The sequence below is a fragment of the Haliotis rufescens genome, unplaced genomic scaffold (genome assembly GCF_023055435.1).
Source record: "Haliotis rufescens isolate VD_foot unplaced genomic scaffold, xgHalRufe1.0.p SCAF_7, whole genome shotgun sequence".
Lineage (NCBI taxonomy): Eukaryota > Metazoa > Mollusca > Gastropoda > Lepetellida > Haliotidae > Haliotis > Haliotis rufescens.
The window spans coordinates 17,357,020-17,379,294 of NW_025964361.1; the positions used below are offsets into that span (position 1 = coordinate 17,357,020).

General features: G+C 37.2%; 1 protein-coding gene across 5 annotated transcripts in view; it reads right to left on the reverse strand.

Moving 5' to 3' along the window:
• Positions 1-22,275, reverse strand: part of LOC124151847 (protocadherin Fat 1-like) — a 243,775-nt gene that overhangs the window by 51,504 nt on the left and 169,996 nt on the right. For 3 of the 5 annotated variants that reach the window (XM_046524510.2, XM_046524508.2, XM_046524506.2), the window contains 7 exons: positions 21,249-21,482; positions 16,729-16,877; positions 13,737-13,974; positions 10,430-10,644; positions 3,426-3,563; positions 3,042-3,188; positions 653-670 (listed from right to left, as the gene is read on the reverse strand). In XM_046524510.2, coding sequence (XP_046380466.2) covers positions 653-670; positions 3,042-3,188; positions 3,426-3,563; positions 10,430-10,644; positions 13,737-13,974; positions 16,729-16,877; positions 21,249-21,482 — 1,139 coding nt within the window. The remainder of the gene's footprint in view (positions 1-652; positions 671-3,041; positions 3,189-3,425; positions 3,564-10,429; positions 10,645-13,736; positions 13,975-16,728; positions 16,878-21,248; positions 21,483-22,275) is intronic. The other 2 variants (XM_046524511.2, XM_046524507.2) reach the window with 1 other exon arrangement.

Genomic DNA, 22,275 nt, shown 5'->3' on the forward strand with positions numbered 1-22,275 from the left:
ATATGTAGATAACATAATCACAACTGTCAGCTATTTCGTTTAGGCCATCAACGAGTTCCGAGAACAGATCACATTTGTAGAGGTATGTGCAAACAATAAAATGGTGACTATTCCACCATTCTGTTTCAATACATGGCAAAAGCATCTGATTTTCATGAAAGAAAAGATAATGTGTGACATTTGACGACAACGGGCATCATGCCAGGACAAGTCTTCCTCATACAGAGCTAGATTAAGTGCCAGTTAATCTTATGACATGATGATCACACTATATGTAACAACATCTATTTCAAGAAACACATTGCAACACATCTACATTGAAAGACAACAACACATGTAGACTTTATATCTGTTATAAGTGTAATGATGCAATCCAATGTGTTAGATGATGTCCTTGGGGCTACAAATGGCATCCACCCAGAACACTAACCTGTGAAGATGAACACGCAATAATCATTTCTGACAGAGCACTCAAGACAATAAACCTTGATTCACAATTCACTACAAAAACTGGCCTTAATAAGAGTATTGCTTGCAAGGACACATACAAGAATCAAGCTATTAAAATCAAATAGCAACTGAAACGTCTACAAAATCAACATGCAACAAATTATCATAAGTTAAATATTAACTTGAAAAGTACTTCACTTACTTTCATTAGATCAGATCGCTGTATTGAATAAGGATTTATGTGTTAAGATTTGTTTGATTATAACTAGAATCCAAAAGAATTGTCATCCTACAAAAATAGTGCAGCCTCAAAGTTGCTATCACAAATAGGCCGACATTCGGGGAAACAAACAACTTACACTTGGACACTTCTAACAGCAATCACAAAGGCTCTAGTTTACGAACAGATAATATGGAACAATACAAGTATGACCTTAAGGGGTGATGAAAACAAAATGAATAACAATTACAATCTCTTATTATCCTTGTAGCATGTGCTTGAAATCCAACAGCATATGAGGACACATATCATAGCATTCTGTGCTTATACCAGTATTTCTAACAGCATAATACAAAGCACTGTAGCTCACCTGGTTATATACTATAACCTACACGTAAACATCTTAATGTGTCAAACCAGAAACCAGTGCTGGTCTGCATTTTAAGAAGTCATATCAATCATGCATGCACAGAGGATCAACAGCTTCATTAATTCATGGATTTTCACACAAGTAATACTCAGTGTGTTAAATATTACAGTGCAGCTGACCCATCAATAATTGTGAAAGTGAATGTCTGTAGTTTCATTTTACGTCCCATGCTGTCTATTCATGTCAGTTGCAATTGACGGTTACAGTACCATGTCATGTAACCAACTTGTTAGGCACTCCATTTCATGTCATTGAGTTGCTGCAATCTGCTGACGGAAGTGGTGGAAACATAAGTTGCAACTTTATAGAAAATGAACACTTCAACTCACAATAACCAGTGAAACAGAACATCAGCTAGTTTACAAGTGCTAGCTCAGCTCCATCAGGCACTTACTACCGGTAAGTCATGTAATCAAACAACCAAATTGATATAGACAAAACTGTAAAAAACAACTTATTTAACCACTTAAGTTACCAGGGTGCTGGCAACAAGGTGGAACAGCCTGTCAGCCCTCTCTGAGGATTTTAAATGTACAGCATCGCTTATTACAGATTTGATCTTTAACCCATCTTCAATAAAAGACAAAGCTAGTCCTAATTTTGGCATCTTAGCAAGGATATATACTTTATTCCTCTTCCCCCATAAGTAGTGTATTGAGGTAAAGTTTTGCCATGAACAATAAAACATCTCAAAACCTTGGAAACAACCCTATAGTATCTTGTCTCTGGCTAGCCTAATGACAAACCTTAATGACATTCTCCCAACTGAACTATTAATACTCATTGAACCAAACTGTTAAAAGAATGCAACTTGAAAACAAATCACTCTTATTCTATGCAATATATTACTGCATAAAAAAAACTAGAAAGGAGTTTGCATTACATGAAGAAGCCCTATCTCTACCTTTGCCTAAATGCCCCAAAAGGTCTATATCCCAAAGCATATGTCTAACCCCATTTTGGTTTTCTCAAATAAGCCTACAGTTGACCCCACACATTCCAATGCAGTGCATACTTAAAAATCAATAGCTTGCTACCTCATTAACAAAGTTGTAAGCAAGTCTGGCTTGGGAAAACGTATGTCCAATTAACTGTACAACCATGAAAGAGAAAGTCCTATGCTTACAGCTACCTTAATGATATGTACTTAAGCCACAATTACACTGAAGGACCTTGACCTTCAACATTATCCCATCCCATGCAAGAACATTACTTGTCGTGATCTCGCATGCTACAAATATGAAGTCTTAATGTCACACTGCCTATACTTTCTTAAAGAAACTATTCACAAGTCATTTCATGAACGAATGACCTTCAAAGTGACCTTGACATTTGACACAACCATGACACATCACAGGTATTGAGTTAATTTTTGAGAATCCATGAATTAACTTAAAAGCGCAAAGTAAATGCAAATGTGAATGAGACCGAGACCAGGCCTTAGAGATAATGTGTACTAAGTTTTATCAAATACCATTTGTATGTAATCAAGCTAGACCATAGACAAGCTTTTTTACACTTATTTCAAACTCGGTAACCTTGACCTTACTGAGATGAATGTGGACTTAAGAAATAGGAACATTATGTGGTGGGTTCACGTGACAACATACAGTACCATCTGATGAGCGGCAGCTTTGATCTCACCTCAACCATGATAGAATTTGATATAAAGTAGGACAAGAAGAGTTGCAATAAACATAGCCACTGCAATGTGTTTAGGGGGAATACACAATGATTTGGGGGTGTGATGGTGAGCAGAATAAACAGGCAAATAGGCCATGCCATAAGCTAACATGGGCTTTGCCCAGGTGAACTAAATACATTTCCCAAAGATTGATTTTGGTTGGGTTATGTATAGTGTATTCGTTATATGAAAGTGTGCATTTACCTCAAAATTTCTACTGGTCCTAATAGACGTTGAAAAGAGGAAATGGTACCCACCTGAACTCTTGCTGTATAGTTTGCTTGAGTAAAACGAGGTGGGTTGTCATTGGTATCCAGGACATACACAGACACAACAGTGGTAGCAGAACGAGACTTGGGATCCCCAGAGTCTTCAGCCTCAATAATCAGGGCATAGTGGTCAATCTGGAGCCAAATACCAGTTACTTTCAATGACAAAGCAGTTTCACCTTAAACTAATAGGAAGGCATAATAAGATATATGCATATGGTGTCACAGAATTTGTGTCTATTCACAAATAACTTGTTCTGCGAAAGAAACACAACTTCAATGAGATTGTTTTTGACTTAAATGTTGTCTTTAGCATTCTGCTACTTCCAGGTGATGTGAAATTGGTACGATTAATTTAAGAAGAAATATTACCATTTCTCTGTCGAGTGTCTCTTTGATCCTTATGACGCCTGTATCCTTGCCGATGGTAAATTTCCCCTCCATGTCACCACTAACAAGTGAGTAGTGGATTTGTGAATTTGATAGACTGTCTACATCTGTGGCTTGTACCTGCAGGAAAGTGACCATTCAGTAAATATGACAAAAAGCAAGAATTCAGACATAGTTGCTTCAGACATATGAAAACATGCAAAATATTACCACAGGACTGAAGCTCACATGTCTAATCTAATGATATGAACAAAATAAGTTGCCATCATAAGAAGCAATCATGCCATCGTTTGGTTCCCTTACTCCAGCAATTTCAGGAGACATTTATAGAAGCAAATATTGATTTTTATAAAATCTGAGAGCATGGTTAAAACAAGGTCAAAGTTCAAAATGGCAGCCATATTGAAAAGCGGGATTCGAAAATCTTGAACAATTCAGGTGTCATCATTACTGGGCAAAAAGCACATGTAGTTTCAGTTTCAGTGGTTTCTGAGGAAGAAAATGAAACAATAGTTATTCTCATTCTGAATATTTCTAAGAATACTACCTTTTTTTACATCATAGCCTCAAATTTTGTTTTGGCTGTTTTCACACCTTAAAAATGTTTAGATTTTTCAACTGATGTCCTCTTCACTGCCAGTTATCTAAGGAGTATTTGAGCGGGAAATGGTACCAAAACTGACCTACTGTACCAGCATAAGGCAGGGACACGTCACTTCTTACCAACAATCAAGATCGTAGATGACTGATACATGAGCAGGTGGGAGGGATTAATGCTGATGTATTAGAGGTAGTATTCTCAGAATTATTCACAATGATAACTATTGTTTGATAATTCTTTCGAATGCCTTACTTCTATTATCATTATCATATTATTATCATAGCCAGAATACCCCAGAGGGAATGGTGGGACCTGGCATCTAGTAATCCCCGATAGCTGACATCAGTGAATAGGTAACATGAAGAAATAGTAAGCAAAATGCACAATACTGAATTTTCAGAAAACTTGTGACACCTGCATCATCCTGACATCACTTCTGTTATCTTTGGTCTTCAGCTACCCATGTTTGACGTGAAAGGCGACTATGCTTGTAGTAAGAGGCGACTATGCTTGTTGTAAGAGGCGACTAACAGGATCAGGTGGTCAGGCCACTGACTTGGTTGATGCATGTCATCGTATTTCAATTGCGTGGATCGATGATCATGATATCAATCACTGGATTTTCTGGTCCAGACTTGATTATTTACAGACCGCCGTCATATAGCTGGAATATTGCTGAGTGCAGTGTTAAACAACCTACCAACCAACCAACTGTTATCTTTGACATCACATCCAACTTTATACGTCACTCACCATCTGGATTATGTCACTTCCTATCTAGATCACATTAATTCCGGTTTTAATGTCACTCCCGTTGTACCACGACACTTCTAATTATGATAGTGATCTCATATTTGGTTCATATCACTTCCAGTTCATATCACTTCCTGTAATGATGCCACTTCTGGTTGATAAAGCAGCTCTGAAGTACTCCACGAGGGATGAAAACACACACTCCCATGTACTGACGAGATTTACACATTTAATACATTTTAACGATACTCCCATGTAGATGACACACAAGTAATTCTGATGCACTTCCTTGATATACCATCATGACACGTATCAGAGGTATAAACTAACATTTTAGTCCACAAGTCCTAAAAAAGATAACATATGGCAAAACCATGAAAAATGGCAAATTTCTACTAGTCCTCGGAATACCTTACCCATTGGCCAGTTTGGCAAGAAGTACAGGACTAGCGCCAATTTCTAACGCTGTGTTGATTACTGATTCCTACATCACTTCATGAACATTACGTTCTGACAACTCATAGAGACTTCCAGACATGTTTGCTTGTTTGTTAATTAACGACACACACAGCAATATTCCAGCAATATGACGGCGGTCTGTAGTTAATCGAGTCTGGACCAGAAATCCAGTGATTGACATCATGAGCATAGATTCACGTAATTGGGATACGATTACATGCATAAACCAGCAAACCTGAGCACTCAATCCCGTTAGACGCCTCTTACAACAAGAATGGGTTGCTGAAGACCTTCAGGTAAGGTTTAAATCTTGTGAGCTCTGCAATTAACAAGTGTAGGCATGGACAGTTGACAGCTGATAACTGTTTGTAATTGTGGTCTAGAGCCATCGTGCTACTGTTGCCTTGGTGGTATCCTAGGCACATGTTGACTTACAGGATAAGAACGAACATTTCCTGTGCTTTGTGAGGCCCTAAGAGGCTACCAAATAGTAGTAGTATTTATGTGCTCTGGTCCATTCACAACTTTGTTCAATTTTGGTATAGAGTACTGCCTATATCTGAGTCCCAGTGGACCTGCAGCTCCTGGTTCTCAAGGACACCATGCTCCAATCACCAGCTTTAAATTGGGTACTTTATCTTGTCCTCCTCAGTCTTACTCTAGAATTAGAATACCCTGGGCTAGTGGGTTTCCAGGCCTTCAATAATCCACCAAACTCCTTCCCAGTAAGAGAAACCATAGTGACCAGGATATCCCTGCACTTGAAACATATAGTATCGGCACTATCAGGGTCCATAGGAATCTGATGAGTTCCACAATTCACACAAAAAACTTAAACACAAACTCTTCTTGCATGAATAATGTTGCAAGATGACTCATAGAACTCATAGAATGGTAAAAAAACCACCCTTAAAATATAATATCAGTGTCAAGATAAGAAAATAAAGTACTAGGAAAAACTGGGAAAATGTTTCTCTGTTGACCAAAGCACACACAGAAATGAGGTGACATATTCCCACCTGGTCTAGAACAGTAGCTCAGTTTTGATATTGCTTCCCATGCAATACTCATCAGATAACTGTCGGAGAAGACGATATCTGTTGTAAAATCTGAAGATTTTTTACAGCCAAAACAGAATTAATGGCTATGATGTCATAAGGGGTAAGGTACTTCAAAAAATTAAATGCATTTTGAGAGAAAGGACAAAGATCAACAAACAATGTAAATATCATGATACACTGCACACGTCTGTTGAGTCCCACAGCTAGCAACACACACACCAAATTCCATTTCATTTTAAAAAAAAAACGACTTGAGTAATGGCTATCAATAACTTTTTGCTGATCTAAAGCAATTCCCCGAGACTAGTAGTTGCCTTTGTTATTGTTTTTTCCCAGTACCAGGATGATACGCAACGCAACTGAGCATGACAAGAGACTGGGCTACCGTCTGCAAGGACAGCTGAATAAACTTGGCAATATTTGTTTTACTCATTTTTGAACACTGGTTGGTTAACCGTCAGCTATAAAGATTTCGACAAAGGGCGCATGTTAACTAATTTCTTCAGCCTTAACAAACAGACAAAAAGAAGCACATCGGATGTCGTCATTTGGAAATAGTTATATAATTGTTACAGTTTAATAATAAAAGAGTGTCCATGCAGTGAAAGCATTTTCGGATTTCGGAATTCATCGATAATACAATTACTACTCCCTTGTTGTCATCCTAGTTTTCTGGTATAACCCTACACTTGTGTGTATTTGTCGTCATTCATTTGATGAATTCAGTTAATGAAATTATTACAGGTATAACAAGTGCAAAAGTGAGCGTGGCTCACTAATACCCCCGACCCGCCTAGTGTGTAGTTACAAATTAAATAGCTAGGATAGGGTTAGGAAGGGTTCCCCCTAGACTCCAATATCTGAGAGTTTTCGGAAGGACGTTAGGGTTTGAATTTTTTTTTTTAAAATGGAAAATTAATAAAAACTTTTTTTTTTCTTTTGACTGCACCCCTTCATATGACACAGATTATATGTACTTAGTTTGAGATGAATCCACTGAATAGTTTAAGAGAAATCGCACGGACAAAGTTTTCAGACGGATGTTAGGGTTTGAAAAGTTCATTAAAAAATGGAAAATTAATAAAAACAATATTTTCTTTTGACTGCACCCCTCCATATGACACAGATTATATGTACTAAGTTTGAGATGAATCCACTGAATAGTTTAAGAGAAATCGCGGGACAAAGTTTTCGGACGGACGGACGGAACCTTGGTATAACTATATACCCCCGACATTTTGTCGGGGGTATAATTAGTGGTAGCACCGCTCAGAATACCTGACAAAGGTTCCCATTTGGCATTTATTGTGTCTGGGGTAATTATTCAAACTAAATCCAGGTTTCAAGTGAGGTGAAATGTGTGTTAAGTAATATGCACGTGGCAGCCCAGCAAGAGATGAATGATCAGTTGATTTACTTTTTTGTAAATCAATGATCATTCCTAGTCATCAAAGGATTAACAGAAAATACATTGATTGATTAATCACTGTTATCTTGCACAGTGGATATGTCAAAAGCGAGTGTTTACATGTCTTGGTTTACTAAAACAAAGGGAATACACTCATATCATGGTGTGAAGTGCCGATGAAAAAACAACATACTTTGTTCAAAGGGTTAACCAATGTGTTTATTGATTGCTCATTGTTATCTAACTCAATGGATTTTTTTAGGAACCGTGGACGTTATGAAAATAGTTGTCGCGCAGGCTTATGTATCCCGAAAGGATATATATTTTAAAAAATATTTGATTGTTACAGAGACATGTGACATCGAATAAGTTTCTTTGTACATCTGCAGACGTGTGGGATATTGTTCCTTTGTGTGGATATTCACGGATACATTCCTCGAACAAGGAAGCTGCCTAAAATTATACACGTAAATTTGGTAGGTTGTATAATTATGATATTTGCATTATGTTTTCCTTCATTTGCTGTAGCATTGGACAGACTCATTCCTGTTCCTCTACGTCTTGGTTGTGAAATTCTTCGATGCACGATAGACCTTGTTTTCACAAGTCTTTTCCTTTGTAAGCATGTACATATATTACAGTCAGTTTGTAAAATGTGATTCTCTCAGGCAATTTATGAAATGTGTAAATATTTCAGTCATTTTGACTGAAAAATCTGTCCATTTCTTTAACAGATTGACTTAAATTGATTAAGACGATCAAAAGGGCCTATAAAAATCTCAATAGATTATTATGTAGGATTAGAAGCCAAACAACATAGAAATGTACTTTTTGGAATTCTTTGGAATTTGTTATCATAATAATACAGATGGACATATTTTTCAGTCAATTTGTAAAATAACTAAATATTCAGGCGTTTAATAAATTTCCTAAGTGAAAATTTTGCACATTTTGACTGTAAACAAGTATTTGTCACAGAGTGACGAAATATCCCCCGCCTGTACACCATAGTACCAAATATGAAGACAATCCAGCAATTAGTTCTTGAGATATTGTGGCAACACCGTTTTCCAACTCCAAAAACAGATTTGCCTGCTGTGACCTTGAAAATGGGGTCAAGGTCACCAAATCTGACAGGTGTATGCGGTGTCTGTATATACACTATAGTTCCAAATATGAAGACAATCCAGTGTTTAGTTCTTGAGATATCGCGGCAACACCGTTTTCCAACTCTAAAAGCAGATCTGTCTGCTGTGACCTTGAAAATGGGATCAAGGTCACCAAAACCGACTGGTGTCTGCGGTGTCTGTATATACACTATAGTTCCAAATATGAAGACAATCCAGTGTTTAGTTCTTGAGATATCGCGGCAACACCGTTTTCCAACTCTAAAAGCAGATCTGTCTGCTGTGACCTTGAAAATGGGATCAAGGTCACCAAAACCGACTGGTGTCTGCGGAGTCTGTATATACACCATAGTTCCAAATATGAAGACAATCCAGTGTTTAGTTCTTGAGATATCGCGGCAACACCGTTTTCCAACTCCAAAAGCAGATTTGCCTGCTGTGACCTTGAAAATGGGATCAAGGTCACCAAAACCGACTGGTGTCTGCGGAGTCTGTATATACACCATAGTTCCAAATATGAAGACAATCCAGTGTTTAGTTCTTGAGATATCGCGGCAACACCGTTTTCCAACTCTAAAAGCAGATTTGTCTGCTGTGACCTTGAAAATGGGATCAAGGTCACCAAAACCGACTGGTGTCTGCGGAGTCTGTATATACACCATAGTTCCAAATATGAAGACAATCCAGTGTTTAGTTCTTGAGATATCGCGGCAACACCGTTTTCCAACTCTAAAAGCAGATTTGTCTGCTGTGACCTTGAAAATGGGATCAAGGTCACCAAAACCGACTGGTGTCTGCGGAGTCTGTATATACACCATAGTTCCAAATATGAAGACAATCCAGTGTTTAGTTCTTGAGATATCGCGGCAACAAACAGGTGGGACGTACGGACGTACGGACGTACGGACGTACGTACGGACGGTCGTGAATACTATATCCCCCGCTTCGCGCTTTCGCGCGGCGGGGGATAATAATTTAAACACAATGAAATTAGCAATGCTCAGGAGAAATATTTACTTTGTGTTGCAAGTCAAAATAGTGTAAACGAAAATCGCACAATTACCAAGCAAGTGACTAATCAAAACTTCGTCACCATTACCGATGCTACCCACAAAGATACCTACATTTCCTTATTATTTCCAAAACTGTATTTCATTTTGTTGATAGATGTGACCATACGCCCTTATACTATCAATAAAAGTGACAAATGCGCTTACGAATTGCGCAGCACAGGTCGCAAACTAGTCTAGGTTTCTGCTATATCATCCGGGTACTCACGGGAAAAAACAATAACAAAGGCAATTACCAGTATGGCTACCTTGATGTCCATACTAACATTCAAACCTCTTCAACCAATTCAGATGTCATGATTGGTCGGAACAAGCATGTAAAATTCTAGCTCTTTTGGTCCAGTGGTTTCTGAGATGATGTTTTCAGATGCTGATGATGACAACACCTGAAAAGCAGACCATGACATAAGCTCACATGACTTTCAGTCACATGAGCTAAAAAGGGAAACAATACGCAAACAAAATGAACTTGTATTGATCAAAGAATTGAACAACATTAGTACTAACTCTGATGACCTCTGTTCCTTTACGTGCATCTTCCTTCACTGATGTAGAGTAGGAACTCTGACCAAACTGTGGAGCATTGTCATTAACATCAGTAATGTTGATATTGACGATTGTACTGCAACTCAGAGGAGTCTCTCCTTTGTCAGTAGCTGTTATAGTCAAGAAATACTCCTTAGACAGCTCGTGATCCAGAGGTTCAGCAACAAGAATCATTCCTGAAATGGGGAAGAGGAGGGGCTGTAATTACTAATTCACACTGGCACTGCTTTGGGGGGAACGCTTTCCAGTTCCAGGAGAGATGTTTACGACACATAGCTGACTAAGCAGAACACATGGACACATGGACAGACACTGGACAAACAGGCCACAACTTAAGCTCTCTTGACTTTCATAAACTGTAGCTCAGAAGATGTGACCAACCGAAATCACAAAGGGCAAAATTTATGATGTAGAAATAGCTCTTATTTCATGTGCCCTATTTGACTAACAGTGCATCACAGGCTGAACCAATTGTTTCCACAAGCAATCTGGAAAGGGATGCAGCTGCAACTACAGGAAATGATTTGTTTTTGTTTGTTTGTTTGTTTGCCACAAAAATAATGGAAATGATAAATGAATTTGCTCAAATGGGCTACTTGAGATAACTCACTGGTGTTCGAATTAAGATCAGCAAATTAAATTTCATTATTGTATTAAACTGTCGCAGTACTATGGAAAAGTATTGCCAAAGCAATGTAGCTAACATTGATAAGTACTCAACAGTTTACTGTATCAACACCGGCCGACACTTTATGAAAGCGACTGTCAGAATTGAAATTTAAATATTTTCTCCATACATTTTATATGACAAAAAACTTACATTAAAATCTAAAGATTTTGAACATAAAATGATGCCAAAATTCAACTCCCCCAGTCAGGTAATTTCAGAGAAGAACTTACAGAAGCAAATGTGCCTTTTGAAAACTTAAAGGGGCACTGATCTAACGCAATTCCCCGGACTGGTTGTTCCCGTTGTTATTGTTTTCCCCCCCCGTGAGTACCCGGATGATACGCAATGCAACTGAGCGTGACCAGAGACTGGGCTACCGTCTGCAAGGACAGCTAAATAAACTTGGAGGCTGGAGGCAATTTTTGTTTTACACATTTTTGCATAAACACTGATTGGTAAACTGTGATCTATAAAGATTTCGACAAAGGGCGCATGTTAATTAATTTCTTCAGCCTAAACAAACAGACAAAAAGAACGGCGGAGCTCATCGGATGTCGTCATTTGGAAATACCCCAGATGGTTATAGTTTAATATTAAAAAAGTATTCATGCAGTGAAAGCATTTTCGGATTTCGGATTGCGTCGATAATACAATTTCTACTCCCTTGTTGTCATCCACGTTTTCTCGTATAACCCTACACTTGTGTATTTGTCGTCATTCATTTGATGCTCAGTTAATGAATTTATTACAGGTACAATTAATGGTAGCACCACATAGATTACCTGACAAAGGTTCCCATTTGGCATTTATTGTGTCTGGGGTAATTATTCAATCTAAATCCAGGTTTCAAGTGAGGTGAAATGTGTGTTAAGTAATATGCATGTGGCAGCCCAGCAAGAGATGAATGATCAGTTGATTTACTTTTTTGTAAATCAATGATCATTCCTAGTCATCAAAGGATTAACAGAAAATACGTTGATTGATTAATCACTGTTATCTTGCACAGTGGATATGTCAAAAGTGAGTGTTTACATGTCTAGGTTTACTAAAACAAAGGGAATACACTCATATCATGGCGTGAAGTGCCGATGTAAAAACAACATACTTTGTTCAAAGGGTTAACTGATAATACGTTGATTGATTGATCATTGTTATCTATCACTCAATGGATTTTTTAGGAACCGTGGACGTTATGAAAATAGTTGTCACGTGGGCTTTCTCAGCCGACCCTTGAGGCTTGACACCTATGTGAAACACCTGAAACAATCCAAGTGATCAGTTGAGAAACGAACACGGGTTATAATATCCCGAAACGATATATATCTTTTAGAATATTTGATTGTTACAGAGACACGTGACATCGAATAAGTTTCTTTGTATAGCTTCAGACGAGTTGGATATTGTTCCTTTGTGTGGATGTTCACGGATACATTCCTCGAACTAGGAAGCTGCCTAAAATTTATACACATAAATTTGGTAGGTTGTAATTATGGTATTTGCATTTTGTTTTCCTTCATTTGAACTGATTCGTTCTTGTTTCTCTACGTCTTGGTTGGAAATTCTTCAATGCGCGATAGACATTGTTTTCACAGGTCTTTTCCTTTGTAAGCATGTATATATTACCGTCAATTTGTAAAATGTGATTCTCTCAGGCAATTTATAAAATGTGTAAATATTTCAGTCATTTTGACTAAAAAATCTGTCCAGATTGATTAAGACTATCAAAAGGGCCTACAAACATCACAACAGATTATTATGTAGGATTAGAAGCCAAACAACATAGAAATGTACTTTTCAACGTAATATTTTCAGTCTCTTGGTGATGACATTAAACATCAAAATGTTTGGAATTCGTTATCATAATAATACAGATGGAAATGTTTTTCAGTCACTTAACTGAATATTTATACGTTTAATAAATATGTTACACATTTTGACAGTAAATAAATATACAGACTATAAAAAAAAGCAATGCTCAGGAGAAATATTTACTTTGTGTTGCAAGTCAAAATAGTGTAAACGAAAATCGCACAATTACCAAGCAAGTGACTAATCAAAACTTCGTCACCATTACCGATGCTACCCACAAAGATACCTACATTTCCTTATTTTCTCAAAAACTGTATTTCATTTTGTTGATCAATGTGACCATACGCCCTTATTACTACCGGTATCCATAAAAGTGACTAATGCGCTTACGAATGGCGCAGCAGAGGTCGCGACCTAGTCTAGATTTCTGCTATACATCCGGGTACTCACTGGGAAAAAACAATAACAAAGGCAACAACCAGTCCCGGGGAATTGCGTTAGATCAGTGCCCCTTTAAGAACACAGTCAACACTAGGTCAGAATTTAAAATATTGCAAGACTTGATGTATCCCTCAACAAACTAAACTAATTTCATTACAATCTGTACAAAAAGTTAACAGAAATGGCAACTACTTTGCCCTATTGCAAACTGGACTCTGAGGTATGATCACTGGTGGGAACAAAAACAGGAGGGGTTTCTGAAGACATTTACAGGCAGGGAAGCAGCCAATCATATAAGCTTACAGGACTTTCAGTCAGGTGAGCTACTAAACAAAAATAATAACATACCTCTGTCAGAATCAATTGCAAATTTTCCTTGTTCGTTGCCTCCTGTGAGAGTGTATTTTATCTCTGCATTTTTGCCAATATCCTGACTTGTTGCGAGAACCTGAATGACCTCAGTCTGTAAATCAGCATCCTCTCTTATAGCAGCAGTGTATTTAGTAAGATGAAACTTGGGTGGGTTGTCATTCTCATCTCCAACCAAGACATGCAAATCAATGCTGGTGGAAAAATCAGGAAATCCCTGAAACAAATATTATCTCATCGTCTTTCAGTCAGTAAAGATTGAAATGTTCAAATGAGTATAGTAGAGCTGCCTGGCAACACCATCATACAACATGGTCACTAGCACCAGCTATCTCATTTAGAAAGTTATAAGTTAAAATATGTTAAAATCATAAGTTATGTATTGCCTGACTTCCTCAGAATCATATCATCATTTCCTCTTTCACAGACATCCAGGACTGCATGACATTCATCTCACAGCATCTTATGTTAAACCAAGTTTAATAAAGGTCATCTAAAGAATTCTTGAACAGATTTTGATTTGTTCGATTTGAGATGAATGTAGCTTTTGCCTACATCTTTCCCCCAAATATTTTTCTTTTGTTTGATGTTCTTTTCAAATTGTCTTTCTTCAAATTTAAATGAACAGTGTTTCCAAATTGAGTCCAAGGTTTTTGACCTTAGTGTTACCCTGAGCCCTTAGCTGCAAATAAGTTTTTAAATCACTATGTTTTTATATACTTACAAAATGATTCCTAGTCCATCATTTTTAGCCCCTTTTTTGCCTTGTCAACATATTCATTTCAATTATTCTTTTAGAATTATTTTAAGTGCCAAACATGTATGTATTGAAAGAATATTTAATTTAATAACTTTCTAAAACATTTTTAAACATTTCATCATTTCTTAAATTATGCTTAGCTTGGCTAATAAGAAACCAAAATAAACATCTGATCAAATGACATTATTTCAAATAGGAGAAAAAACATGCCCAATACAGTTCAACTTCAAATCATAAGATTCAGTGTCTCCAACACAAATTTAATAGGGCATATCTTCCAACCTTTAGGTCACTTTAGGTTTGTGAAAATATAAAGCTAGTGCATCTTGACTCATGCCTCTTTCATTTCTATGCACATTTGGTTCGATGTCACTCCTATTGAGGACTATATCAGTAACTATACAAATGACCGATATATACCAACTGAAACAGGAAAGACATCACCAGGTATTAGATAATCAACATGATAACCATATGGCAGCCAGTTTTACATTAAGGTCAAGTGGGGAACAAAATGTAACATATGTTTTTCTGCATACAACATTTAACTACAAAGGTGCTTTGCATTACAATTTACATACAGATACAAATGCAGCCCCATCCCAAGCTTTTCCTGAATGCCATATAACCTTCCCAATCAGAAACATGTCCCACGAACCATTTTGAATCAACTTTCAAAGATAGTCCTTATGCTTCTAGCTACCTAAACAACAAAGTTATAACCACTTCCAGTTCAATAACAATGCTTCTGGTTTCGGAGACATAACTGTAGCTACCTTTTTTAAAATATAGTTATGAGCACTACCATTTTAACATGCATGAAATACTCATATCCCCCACCAATATTACATGTCCGGTTGTGTGCAATGCATTAGCTCCTGTGAACTATGTTCACTGGGCCTTTATGTAAATGGCCTAATTGCAGCAGTAAAAAAGTTATTACTGGTGTTGTTTTGCCATCTGCAGTTTATGATAGAATATGTAACTGTATTTGTAATAAGTAAGGATGAGACATATGGACAAACAACTTCCTTATTACAATTAGGAGCGATGGTTTCGGTGTAGGTTCTAACACCGTTATCAAGCAAGTGAAGTACAGAGTATGGTTGACAAGAATATATACAGGATAGGAGGCAGTGTTTATACAGTTGAGTAGGTTTAAGATCAGTTATACTGTTGCTTTTGTAATGAGTTGCGTTTCTGCATGAAGTTAGTCGGTTAATGCAACAACCGTGTCCATGACACTTTTGGAGGAACATACACTCAAGCAATACAGAACTTACCAACAAGAATGGAAATGTATTCAATACTGCGAGATGACATTATGTGCCAAGTTTGGTGAAGAAATATGGTACGGTTTTCAAGATCTGCTCCGGAAACAAGGACTACAGCCATTTTCAGTCTAAATCAAAGTCGTTGCCATGGAAACTCGAAAAATAATATTATTTAAAATCCCAAACTATCAAAAGGCACCAGTTCACCACCAGACCTATCTATGTGCCAAGTTTGGTGAAGAAATATGGTACGGTTTTCAAGATCTGCTCCAGAAACGAAATGTGACGGACGGACGGACGGAAGGACTGACGGATGGCACCCATTCCTATATCCCCCTTCCACCTTGTGACTGGGAATAATAACCCTGACCTTCAATCTCAGCTGTGAACTGACTGGACATGTACATATAGTTTCATCTCATTCCAATATAGTTTCAAGAAGTAAATACATGTTCAAGATATGGGATACACACACATTTTGTGTCACACCTCAATATCATCTGCGAAAACAGATAATTCCTTCTAAACTATGGTGATCACTAATGAAGCCTTTATGCCAAACCAACAATTCTCCCTGAATAAAACAATTCATTTCATGAGTGAATGATCTTCAAAGCAAACTTGGTCTCAATCACGACATATGATAGTTGTTGAGCCATTATTCCTGTGATGGAGACCCGCCTTCTTATAACGTACGGCTTAAATACAATGTCATGTGAGTAATGAGAAAGGGGACCTTTCATTTTGGCTTGAGATTACAATCAGCATATGTAGACGTATCTAAGCATCATCCATCTAAAATTAATACACTTGACACAAGGTCATGGGGTTGAGTCCAAAATGAACAAAACCAGGTATGTGAAGATGAAAAGTCATAACCAAAATATGAGCCAAACTGTTAGTTGTGTATAACTTTACAGAAAATGTATGAACTGACCGGGTTGTATGCGATGACTGTTATGTTATACTCGGGTTGCTGTTCTCGGTCCAATGGGTTTTTGACACTGATGATGCCACTCACAGGGTCAATCACAAACAAATCATCCTTCAAGCTCTGCAACTTAAACTTGACTCTCCTGCTGATTCCTGAAGTTATAATCATTTGGAAAACATAGACATCATGGTTGAATCTTACAAAAAATAGAGCCACAATGCTCTGGGGCTCACTGGAAGTTACTAGTTGACAACACTTCAACCTTTTTTTGGTACAATTATATGCATTAGAGAAACATTGGGGCAAAAGGTTCTAGGAAAAAGAAAACAATAGATATTTTGGCAAAAATGTTCAGGACAACAACATTGAGTGCAAATTGTGACTCCTTGATCTTCATGCAAGAAAAAGACCCCTCTATGTGAGTGAGTAAGTGAGTTGGGTTTAACGCTGCCTTTGACAGTATTACAGTTATATCATGCCATGTCTATGGAGCTTTCTCGCTCTATCGCTTTCTCGCGGTACAGCAATATTCCCTCTTGGCCACGTTATGGGTCGCATGCGTCATGTGTTTCTATACGATAAAAAGTATATACGTAAAACAACATTAATGAATTGTCCTTAGTGTGTGTGTGTGTGTGTGTGTGTGTGGGAGAAGAGTCGGGGCTGATGTAGGGGGGTCTAAGTGGGGGGGTCAGGGGGGCTGATGTGTGTGTGTGTGTGGGGGGGGGGGGGCTGAGATTTTTCCAAGTCGCATTTCAAATTATACATATGGACGGAGAATGTTGAAATTTTCTCACTATCTACTTAAATATAATTTAACAGTACAGACATATGTGCTTTTATAACAATCCACGTATTTCTGCGTAAAAAAGAATTTGATTGATTTATGGCCCTATTTAGCTATTGGATCCCCCGCCCCCAGGCCAAGTTATCGAAACAAATAGCAAATAACACCGCTCAATAGCGCTGAATAGTATGTACTCCCTAAAAGGCAATAGTGTTTTCCTAAAAACAACACTTATATCAATGCTTATTCTGTTTGCGGAGTAGATGTCATCAAAGTGGAAGTCCTCACCCAAGCAAATAATACTACCTGATGTTCATTATGTAATTTCTAGTTTTTGGATGACATATTGTTCTCAGTAACCGTAATGTGGAAATAGATAGTTGATTGGTTTTATATTCAAGTTGGTATTTCTCGCTATTCAAAGTGTTCAGTGAGGTCGTCTTATCAACAGTCATTTCTGAGACATAAATGCAAAGTATAATTGCTGTATTCGACGTAATAAGCGCCCCGCTCTAATAAATGCCCACGGCGTTATTTGCTAATATAATGGCTAGTGAACAATCCCAGCACCCCTTCCGATTGATTAATGTACACAAGACTTATTTATTCGCGTATAATAAGCACTCGTTATATGCACACTTAATTATGGGCAATTAAATTCGGGAAAAATATATCTGTCGTGCATAAACATTTCAGGCTGTCAGCATAAACCACGAAATTCATCTTTCAACTCATTTTTTTTTTACACCAAAATAATATTCTAATTTTGAGAGCGCCCTGGGCGCTTATTACGTCGAATGCGGTAAATAAGTCTACGCTAATTTGTTTGCATTTATTATTAACACTAACGTTAATTTCAAGATTTACAGTACATACTATATAAAAGAAGTTAAAGAACACCCGATTCCTTCATATGACTTTGGTTAGTCAGTAGAGGAAGCGATCGAGTGATAAAGCGATAAAGCGATAGAGCGAGAAAGCGATATTTCCCATAATGCCGTACATTAAAACGTTTTTTTCTGACATTTAGTGATCCATTCCTGTAATTCTCGCCGCTATTTTGCCTCTTACGATTAGATTTTTTAAACATCTTGTAGTAGATAAATATGTTACAAAATACATACGTAATTTTTTCTCGTTTAGCTTGTATATTTTCTTGTAGTGTAATAAATAAGCAAGATTCACAGAATACAGAAAGTCACTGTTCATATTTTCATTTTGTTCATAGTATCCTCCCCTCATTCCTCAATCTTAAAACTGATAAAAGGAGATCATATATTGACAAATAATTGTCAGTTTTATTAGCCAGTTTGTATTGTTTACAACGTCCAAAGAATTATTTTTTTCGGTCATTAGATTTGGAATTGAAGCCGAATATGTGCTCGTCCGATTTCGGGATCATAATTATGTTCATTAAGTTGCATGCATATTATGCAAACAAAAGATGTACATGTACACAGTTATGTTTCCCTTACAAAATACAGATACTTTAGATATATGTCTCTACCTTAAGTCACATATACGACTTTCGAGAGCGTCATTAACCCGTAACCCCATTCCTTGGACAACAGAAATGAAATGCGTCGTAAATATTTTTTTAAAACAACTTGTTTCTTATAATGACTTTCGATCAAACTGTCTTTGTGAATTAAATTTAATGCTGAAGTGCTTGTAAAATATAGTTTAACTTTCCCGCCAGGAGAGACTAGATATTCCAATTATAGTATAGGCTCAGACAGGAATATACATATTTATGTAGCAATTCTCTATCCATTTAAACTGTATGGTTAACAATTGTGCGTTCTGATGTGAGTTATGTAGTTATCTACTATCTTTTTACACAGACAATGAGTCGGACACACACAAACACACACACACACACACACACACACACACACACACACACACACACACACACACACACACACACACACACACACACACACACACACACACACACACACATACATAATTTTGACAAAACTATACTTAAGATATACATAGCATATTATAATGATAGCTGATTTAATATATGTTATAGATAATCATAGTAATGCATTTCATATTGTTATCAACCTTAACTATGTGGCCACACTAATTATGTCTCTCCATATGTGTAGTTTTTTACACAAGTACACATATCAACTGTGGTAACGCCACAGCGATGGGGGCAGTGGGGTAGCCTAGTGGTTAAAGCGTTTGATCGTCAACCCGAAGACCCAGTTCGATTCCCCACATGGGTACAATGTGTGAAGCCCATTTCTGGTGTTCCCCGTGATATTACTGGATTATTGTTAAAAGCGACGTGAAACCATTCCCACTCACAGCAGTGTTTATCAAATTACTATATGCAAGTACATATATTTGTAGATTTGCACAAGACAAGAAACACAATTCAAGTTAAACATACATCAAATGTCAAAAAGAACATTTACGGACAACCTTATGACACACTGTAACATCATATACTACCGAAAACTAGTTATAGAACATCCAAAATTATAAGATTGTATTTTTGCAAAACAATCAGCCATGACTAATTAACCAAAGTCTTCTTAACTTTTATATATAGTGTATATTTAGATTTTAACCTGATTTATTTAGAGCGTATTGCCATGATCTGCCACGCGCTTTCGGCGAGATGGTCACATGCAACTGAAAAGGGCCATAAATCAATCAATTACATTTTACACCAACCATTTTTCAACCATGTGTGAAAGACTGCTTTTTGCCATTGCTCACATGTATGCAGATAATTTATAAAACATACTTCTGCATGACCTAAATGGTGATAAGAAATTGCTGAGGCATAGCCAAAAATGACATCAGTGAGCATGCTTAAAATCAGATCAGAATGAACAGACCAAATTTCATAATGATCCATGTGTAAATGTCTGAGATGTGGATTGCACACTAAGTAAAAAGTATCGATTTTAACCTTAAATGTATTCTTTAATAAAGTTGCACTAAACACTAATTACTAGTGAAAATGAGGAGTGAAAAGGTAAATATTTTCATCCACTGCACCATACTTGACAATGCCAATAGTAAATAGTTAATGTGCCAAGTATTTGGCCATTCTGCCTATGAAAAAGATGGCTTACACATAACTGATAAGAGCCCGTGCAAGCATCATGATACTTAATGGATTGTGAGCAAGGTATCGTGATACGAATCGGATTGCACACTTAGGAGTATTGTCCCAGCCCTAGGGTAAACATAACATTTTCAACATGGCTGCCACTGTGGCCTTCATTAAAATGAGATTTGAATTCTGTAAGCATTTTTAAGAGATACCATTGCTGGGAAAACAAGCTAAATTGTCATTCTATGATAAATTTTGGAAAATACTAGATTCTAATTGGTCAGAAGTTTCTAATTACAATAACCACCTCTGATTCAAACAGCTGATTTCATTGTTTTCTTCAGGGGTTCCCACTTCATGTTGGCTTTCAAAGAAGCTGTGCTACACACTTTCAACGCCTGTTGAATATGTGAGTGGAATATTACGATGCAAAAAATGTGTTTGAGCATATACAGAACCATGGATTGTTGTTCAGTGTTCAAATGGACAACACACTCAATACCCTGGACTTTAGGCCCCTAAAAATTAACCAATCTTCTTACAGAGCTTCAAAAAACACAAGTTAGGTATTCTTAGTGCTGGAATAATTGTCTTCAATTATCAGGTCAGGGCAGGGAAACTCAATTGTTACATTGAGTAATAGCTACTCACCACTGTCTTTATCAGTTGCAGTTACTCGAGTAAGTAGAGTGTTAGCTTGTGCATTCTCTGGGATGTGGAATGTTGTTGTCTTTAAGGAAAATTCTGGTTTATTGTCATTTATGTCTGTGACAGTAATGAGTATGTCAGATGTACAAGAGTTTCCTCCCCCGTCAACAGCTGCCACAAGGAGATGATAGAAACATGTTGTTTCTCGGTCCAAAGTTTTCCTTGTCCTCAAAACACCTAAAATAACAAAAGGAAAAACTAGAATGATATACCAAAATGAAGTACAGGCTCCATCAACATATTTACTGAAAAAAAGTCACAAGCCTCAAAAGCTAAAATCTACTGTAAATAGCATTTATGTTATCAGTAAAAATGATAAGGTAACACTTAGCTTTGCAACAAATATAAAAATAAATGCTTTCAACATTTTGTCCTGACCACCATGACAAATTGAAACATGACCTCTCATAAAGATGTCAAACACATCGTCAATATGTGTTTCTTTGAGTTCTTCAAGTAATGCAAAATATGTGTTCTTGGTCAATAATAAGTACTTGTTATCAGAAAATTTCTTTTTCAACAACTGTTCATGAAAGGAAGCTTCCATTGAATAACCATTGCAAAAGTTGATAGAGCAAAGTTCATAGTCTTGCAGTCCACTGTATCCCATCATCTATTGTTTTGACATGTAACCATTGTAATTATCTGGCTTCTGATCAGGGTATATGCTTTGATGAGGAGACTGCTCCAGGTCAGTGCTACCTATTATTTGACTAACTATTGGGCATCTGAGTGAGTGAGAGTATGTTTTTACGCTGCTTTTAGCCATATTCCAGCAATATCACTGCGGGGGACACCAGAAATAGGCTTCACACATTGTACCCGTGTCGGGAATCAAACCCGGGTCTTCAGCGTGACGAGCGAACGCTTTAACCACAAGGTTAACCGACCGCCCCATATCACCATGAAGTAAACTCTTACAATAAACTATATGCTGATTATGTGTAACGATTGTTATTCAAGATTTTAG